This window comes from Bison bison, unplaced genomic scaffold (assembly GCF_000754665.1).
Source record: "Bison bison bison isolate TAMUID 2011002044 unplaced genomic scaffold, Bison_UMD1.0 scf7180017864078, whole genome shotgun sequence".
Taxonomy (NCBI): Eukaryota; Metazoa; Chordata; class Mammalia; order Artiodactyla; family Bovidae; genus Bison; species Bison bison.
The window spans coordinates 333,007-339,716 of NW_011494650.1; the positions used below are offsets into that span (position 1 = coordinate 333,007).

Consider the following 6,710-nt stretch of genomic DNA (forward strand, 5'->3'; position numbering starts at 1 on the left):
GAGGAGCGGCCAGCTGCGGGAGGAGGCCTCTGTCTGCCACCAGCTAGGGGAGCTCCTGGCCAGCCATGGTGCGTGAGGTGAAGTAGGGGCCGTAGAGGCCTGGGATCGGGAGGACCAGGGGTGAGGGCTTCCTGAGTACCGGCCGGCCGCCATCTCACTGGCCTTGCTCCCCTGGCCCACTGCTCAGTCTGACTGAAGCCTGTCCCGCCCACCCAGGCTGCTACGCGGAGGCACTGCGAGAGCACCAGCAAGAGCTGCAGCTCCTGGAGACCACCGACGACCCCCTGGGCTGCGCCGTGGCCCACCGCAAAATCGGAGAGCGGCTGGCGGAGATGGAAGACTACTCGGCTGCCCTGCAGGTGGGCGGAGACCGGCCCGCCCCCACGCTGGCCACAGTCAACACTCCGTGGTTTGCATCTCCTGGGGGCAGAGCCTGCCAGGTCTCTGCCGTCCAGGCCTCTGGCTGGAGGGAAGAGGGGGACATGGTGCGATGCGGCTTCAGCTTCAGAGAGCCCTGCACCAGCAGTGGTCACCTGGTCCTTGGATGCATGCACCACAGCCTCTCCTGGGAGCGTGGCTCCAGAAACCACTGATGAACATGTTACTGGAGCTGAAATCACCGGGGGCTGGCTGGGTGGGATTCCAGACCTTTTATCCACACAGAACTGCCCTGGCTTCTGTGTTCCCGCAGCACCAATGACTCCCAGTCAGTCTCTCCTCGTGTGACTGGATGGTTAGCATGTGGTGCCACCGTCCCCACAGGCAGCGCTTGGCATAGAGGAAACAGTGTGTGTGCAGCCTGGCTTCGGCCTGCACCTGGGGGCTTGGGGGACATGTGGGGCTTGCTTGCGGTGGGGGTTGGCTCACAGTGGCCATTCTTCTGTGCCTCCAGCACCAGCACCGCTACCTGGAGCTAGCGTGTGCCCTCTCCAACCACGTTGAGCAGCAGAGGGCCTGGGCCACCATTGGCCGCACCCACCTGGACATCTATGACCACCACCAGTCCCAGGACGCCTTGCAGCAGGCACAGGATGCCTTCGAGAAAAGCTTGGCTATCCTGGATGAGAAGCTGCAGGGTGACTGCCCTTAGGCCTCGCCCTCCCCCACTTTGGCTTCCTGTGCTTTGCAGGGAGAAGAGGCTACAGCCTCCTTGCCCATGTGATGGGTCCCCTGTCTAGGTTCCTCCCTTTGTGAGGCTGAGACTGGCTCTCAGAAGCCACCCACACCCACAGCCCCCACTTTGCGGCCCTGCAAATCCCGTGCTCCTCCTGACCTCAGATCTGGCTGCCTTTGCTCTATTCCCTTCACTCTATCTGCAACAGAACCCCTGGCACCTACAGGGAGAGGCTAGAGGAGGGTCAGGGAGAGGCCGGAGACCCCAAATGGGGGTGGGGCACTGAGTGTCTGCAGGGGTGTCTTCCAGGTTCACTGCCCAAGCGAGAGCTGAGTGAGATGAGGACCCGAATCTACCTCAATCTGGGCCTCACCTGCGAGAGCCTGCAGCAGGTGGCCCTGTGCAGTGCCTACTTCAAGAAGAGCATCTTCCTGGCCGAGTAAGTCCCCACCAGGCCCCAGGGGGATCTGGGTTCCTGCCCCTGGAGGAAGTGGCCAGGGCGAGGGCAGCCAGCTGGCTCACCCCTGTGCCCCGTCAGTCTCCTGGGAGCAGAGGCTTGGCTTGACTTTGGGGCCGGAGCCCTCGGTGGGGTCCGTGGGTGCCTGCTCTGCTGTCCCTGTGCAGAAGCCCCGGGCACCGACAGCCCCATCCCCCCACAGGCAGAACCACCTGTATGAAGACCTGTTTCGAGCCCGCTACAACCTGGGGGCCATCCACTGGCGGCGGGGGCAGCACTCGCAGGCCATGCGCTGTCTGGAGGGGGCGCGGGAGTGCGCGCGCGTCCTGAAGCAGGCCTTCCTGGAGAGCGAGTGCTGCCTGCTGCTCTCGCAGGTGCCCTGGGCTCGGCCCTCGGGTGGGCTTGGGCCTTCGGGGGCCTGCAGGCTTACCTTCCCTTGCCCCCCAGGTCCTCCTAGACCTTGGGGATTTCCTGGCTGCCAAGAGAGCCTTGAAGAAGGCCTATCGGCTCGGCTCCCAGAAGCCTTTGCAGAAAGCTTCAGTCTGCCGGACCCTGAAGTATGGTGAGCCTAGGAGGGGCCCTGGGGTCTCGACCCCCCAAGACAGGGTAGGGAGGGCTCCTTCTTTCAGCAGATGAGGCCAGGGTATGCGTCCTTGGGGAGGGGGCACCATCAGGAGAGGCCCATCCTCTCCACTTCCGGTTAGGAGGGGTCTTACGGTTCTCTGAGCCTCCATTCAGCAAGGAGTGTAGGAGGCACCCTGGGTGGTCAGGAGGCTGGTGTCTGCTCATAAGCCAGCGTCTTCACTGGCAGACCCAAGACAAAAAACGTCCTGCTTAATGGCGGGAGTATGGCCTAGTGGGACTGATAAGTGGCCCGGTGTCCTCCATTGATAAGTAGTGGTCACCAGGGCCCCTGCCTGCATCCCTGCCACAGGCCAGTCCCTAACCTGTGCTGAACTTAGTTGGTTCTCTTGCTGTGACCCCACGAGGTAGCCCCTCCTACCACCCCCTTACTGGGGGTGAGCAGAGGCTGGGTCTGGTGGGTGCTGGAGCTGGGTCAGGCCCGCACTGGCCATCCCTGCATAAGGCTCTTTCCGGCAGTGCTGGCGGTGGTCCAGCTGCAGCAGCGACTAGAGGAGTCCGAGGAGAGTGACCCCGAGGTTGCCATGGGCATCTGTGAGCAGCTGGGGGACCTGTTCTCCAAGGCAGGCGACTTTCCCAAGGCCGCTGCAGCCTACCAGAAGCAGGTGTGTGCCAAGCGGGCATGGCGGATGGCAGGGGCTACAGGGGGTGGCACAGCCCTGGCCTGACGGCAGCTGCCCCCCAGCTGCGCTTTGCAGAGCTGCTCAGCAGGCCGGGGCCCGAGCTGGCCGTCATCCACGTGTCCCTGGCTGCCACCCTGGGGGACATGAAGGACCACCGCCAGGCTGTGCACCATTACGAAGCGGAACTGAAGCTGCAGGAGGGCAACCCCCTGGAGGTGAGCAGTCATGGCCCCGTCCTGCCTGAGGCTCCATCACAGGGCTGCCACCCTTGGGGGTGGGCACAGGGGGCCTTGCACCCCCGGGGCGGCCACCCGCCATCTCGTGTTTGGCAGCGGGGGCCACAGCCGTCAACTTTGTGCTTCTCCTCCAGGAGGCCAAGACCTGGTTGAACATTGCCCTGTCCCGTGAGGAGGCTGGCGACGCCTACGAGGTGCTGGCGCTGTGCTTCCAGAAGGCTCTTGGCTGCGCCCAGCTGGCCGGGCAGCCCCAGCTGCAGGTGGGGAGCGCCTGCCCACCCACGCTGGGATCCCGCACACAGCTTCCCCGGAGCCTGACTGTCCGAGGCCCTGTCTCGCCCACGGCCCTGAGCTGGGTGCCCCCTCTCCTCAGAGGCAGATCTTGCAGCACCTCCATGCTGTACAGCTGAGGCTGCAGCCCCAGGAGGCCCCCAGCACCGAAACCAGGCTGCAGGAACTGATAGCGGTTGGAGACGAGGACGAGGGGGACGGGGAGGACAAGGAGGACGAGGAGGACGACGATGCTCTGGAGGCCACGGAGCTGGAGCTCTCCGAGAGTGGTGAGGCTCGCTCCCTGGCGCCTGCTTGGGGTGGCTGGGCCAGCTCACGGGCTTCTGACTCCTGAGGAGGGAACAGCTGGGCACCCGGCAGGTGGAAGAGGGATGCTGTCCACTAAGCAGTTGGGTGAGAGGCACCCACGGTGGAGAAGCAGGTGCTGGGAGGGTGGGCGCACACAGGTGTTGCACAGTGAAGGACACCTGCGCCCGGCGTCAGCTGCTCTCATCGAGGGCAGGACCTGGAAAAGAAATAGCGGAGGTCTGGGGCTGGGGGAGACTGACCCACGGGCAGTCTCAGCTCAGGAGGCCTCGGCACAGGGACCAGCTCACATGGGGTGGCGGGCTTGGCTCTGCTACAGAGAACGAAGCCGATGCGTCCCCGCCACTGGAGGAGGATGAGGAGCTACGAGGCTGCCTGGGCCGGCAGAGGGTGAACAAGGTGAGGACCGCGGGCTGAGGACAGTGACCGTTCTGTGGTCACTGGTGCCATCCAGCCCCTCACGCCTCTGCCCCCGTCCTGGGCTGTGCCCACAGTGGAGCCGGCGAAACGACGTGGGAGAGACGCTGCTGCACCGAGCCTGCATCGAGGGCCAGCTGGGCCGCGTTCAAGACCTTGTGAGACAGGTAGGCACCCCCCTGCAGGCTGGGCCGCGCCCAGGACCTGGTGAGGCAGGTAGGCACCGCCCCCACAGACTGGGCCGTCTCCCCAGGGAACAGGGCAGGGCTGGAGGGCCAGAGCCAGAACTGGGGACCCTGTCCCTCCTCGTAGGGAGCATCTCTTTGTTCTGTGATCTGGGCCAGGCCAGGCTGAGGGGTGCGCCCGTGGCGCCTTCTGCAGGCTTCAGTGCCAGGGAAAGACTAGGTTGGTGGGGGCACTCGGGGCCAGGCTCCTTCCCATTCTTGGTCACAGGGCCACCCCCTAAACCCTCGGGACTACTGTGGCTGGACACCCCTGCACGAGGCCTGCAACTACGGGCATCTGGGTGAGCATGGGACGGGGGTTCTGGCCTGTGATGGGGAGAGGGAATGTGTCCCTCCCGAGAGAGGGCCTGGGAGCCAGCTCATGCACCTGTCCGCAGACATCGTCCGTTTCCTGCTGGACCACGGGGCTGCGGTGGATGACCCAGGCGGCCAGGGCTGTGATGGCATCACACCCCTGCATGATGCCCTCAACTGTGGCCACTTTGAGGTGGCTGAGCTGCTCATCGAGCGAGGAGCATCTATCACCCTCCGCACCAGGAAGGTGAGTGGACACAGGCCAGGAGGGCGTGGGCAGCGGTGGGTGGAGTTACTGCCACCAACCCTGCCCAACTGGTACCCCCAGGGCCACAACCCGCTGGAGACGCTGCAGCAGTGGGTGAAGCTATACGGCAAGGATTTGGACAGTGAGACGCAGGAGAAGGCAGCTGCCATGGGGAGGCTTCTCCAAGTGGCCTCCTTGGGTCGAGGTAAGCACGGCCTCCTCTGCCCCTGGGGATTCCGCTCCTTAGCCTGAGAGTCTTGGGCCCAGGGTGGCGGTCATGTGCCAGGCACTGTCTCACAAGAGATTGCTCTCTCCGCAGCTCCCCACAGCTCCCAGGCTCCACAGACCCTCCCAAGTAACCATCTGTTTGACCCTGAGACCTCTCCTCCCTCAAGTCCTTGCCCAGGAACCCCAGAGGTCTGTGAAGCCAGCACCAGAGTGTCCCAGGGGCTGGCAGTGTCCACTGTGGCCAGACCTCGGAGGAGCAGGCACAAAGTGGCCAGCAGTAGCAGCTCAGAGGGCGAGGACAGTGCTGGCCCGTCCCAGCCCACCCAGAAGAGGCCCCGGCACGCCAGCCCATCACTGCAGACCAAGGCCCCGATGCCCGGGCCTGCCAGCGATAGGGAGGCAGCCACAACAAGTACCAGCTGGGCTGCCTACCGGGAGGCCATCCGTGGAGTGGGCAGTGCCCAGACCTGCCGCCTGGGCCCCAGTCCACTGCGAGGGCCCAGCGAGATTCCCATCCCCCAAGCGGCACTCATCCCTCAGGAGGAGTGCTTGGCCGGGGACTGGCTGGAGGAAGACTTCCCAATGAGCCCTGGTCACCGGGGCCGCTGCCCAGCCCGCCCCCAGAGCAGTGGGGATGGCGGCAGACACCGTGCCTCCGGCCCAGGCAGCGACACGGCACGCAGGCCCCGGGCCCAGGCCCGGCAGAGCCGGTTGCCCTATCTCGAGAGCCGGAGCACGCCGGTCAGAGCAGACAGAGCCAACAGCCAGGCCACAGAGCCCGCACGGAGCCCCGACATCCCCAGGGTCGTGGCGCCCACTGGAGAAAACCCCACAGCAGGCCACCTCCCGGTGGGTGCTCACACCTGGGGCAGAGTGCCACCCAGGCTGTGGGAGAGGACGGGCAGGGGCCTGTCTCTCCTGGCTTCAGCCCCTTCTTCCCTGCCCCCACCCCTAGGGTCAGGTCCTGCCCCCTCCCATCCGAGTCCGAGTTCGAGTGCAGGACAACCTCTTCCTCATTCCCGTTCCACACCGGTAAGGTGTCTCCTCCCGGCGCCCAGCTCGCTGTGCCTCCGTGGGCTCTGTGCTGGGGGTGGTGCCCGGGGGCAGTAGAGGACCCTTGTTGAGATGAGACCTGTGATGAGAGCCCACCTGGCCCTATCCCTTGCCCCTGGGGGACTGCTTGCGGGGAGGTGCCGGCAGGCACGGGCTCAGGAAGGCCCCGAGTGGTCCGCCAGGCCCTGGGATCCCTAGGAGTGGCCCAGAGGTGCCCCGGTGTGCACGTCGCAGGCGGACAGAAGGAGAGGGAGGAGCTGCGCACCCCCAGGTGGCAGGGCAAGAACCTGCCTGTACTCAGCCTGCACCTGTGCCCGCACAGGGAGGCCCACTCCGTGGCCTGGCTGGCTGAGCAGGCCGCCCAGCGTCACTACCAGGCCTCCGGGCTGTTGCCTCGGCTCTCCCTGCAGAAAGAGGGGGCCCTGCTGGCCCCTCAGGACCCCATCCCTGACGTGCTGCAGAGCAACGAGGAGGTAAGTGGCCAGAGCCAGGGCCCTGAGCTGGGGGCGTCCTCTAGGACGGGTCGGGGCCACTCACCACTGCTGCTCGCCAGGTGT

At 65.5% G+C, this 6,710-nt stretch overlaps 1 protein-coding gene across 1 annotated transcript in view; it reads left to right on the plus strand.

The window, feature by feature from the left end:
* Positions 1-6,710, plus strand: part of TONSL (tonsoku-like, DNA repair protein) — a 12,241-nt gene that overhangs the window by 253 nt on the left and 5,278 nt on the right. Inside the window, exons 2-19 of the mRNA XM_010837575.1 lie at positions 1-68; positions 217-359; positions 893-1,076; positions 1,424-1,553; positions 1,774-1,945; positions 2,019-2,133; positions 2,673-2,818; positions 2,899-3,051; positions 3,207-3,332; positions 3,446-3,632; positions 3,989-4,068; positions 4,164-4,253; positions 4,540-4,612; positions 4,709-4,872; positions 4,954-5,077; positions 5,192-5,949; positions 6,056-6,132; positions 6,476-6,660. The exon at positions 1-68 is cut by the window's left edge and continues 2 nt beyond it. Of these exons, the coding sequence (XP_010835877.1) occupies positions 1-68; positions 217-359; positions 893-1,076; positions 1,424-1,553; positions 1,774-1,945; positions 2,019-2,133; positions 2,673-2,818; positions 2,899-3,051; positions 3,207-3,332; positions 3,446-3,632; positions 3,989-4,068; positions 4,164-4,253; positions 4,540-4,612; positions 4,709-4,872; positions 4,954-5,077; positions 5,192-5,949; positions 6,056-6,132; positions 6,476-6,660 (2,975 nt within the window). The remainder of the gene's footprint in view (positions 69-216; positions 360-892; positions 1,077-1,423; positions 1,554-1,773; positions 1,946-2,018; positions 2,134-2,672; positions 2,819-2,898; positions 3,052-3,206; positions 3,333-3,445; positions 3,633-3,988; positions 4,069-4,163; positions 4,254-4,539; positions 4,613-4,708; positions 4,873-4,953; positions 5,078-5,191; positions 5,950-6,055; positions 6,133-6,475; positions 6,661-6,710) is intronic.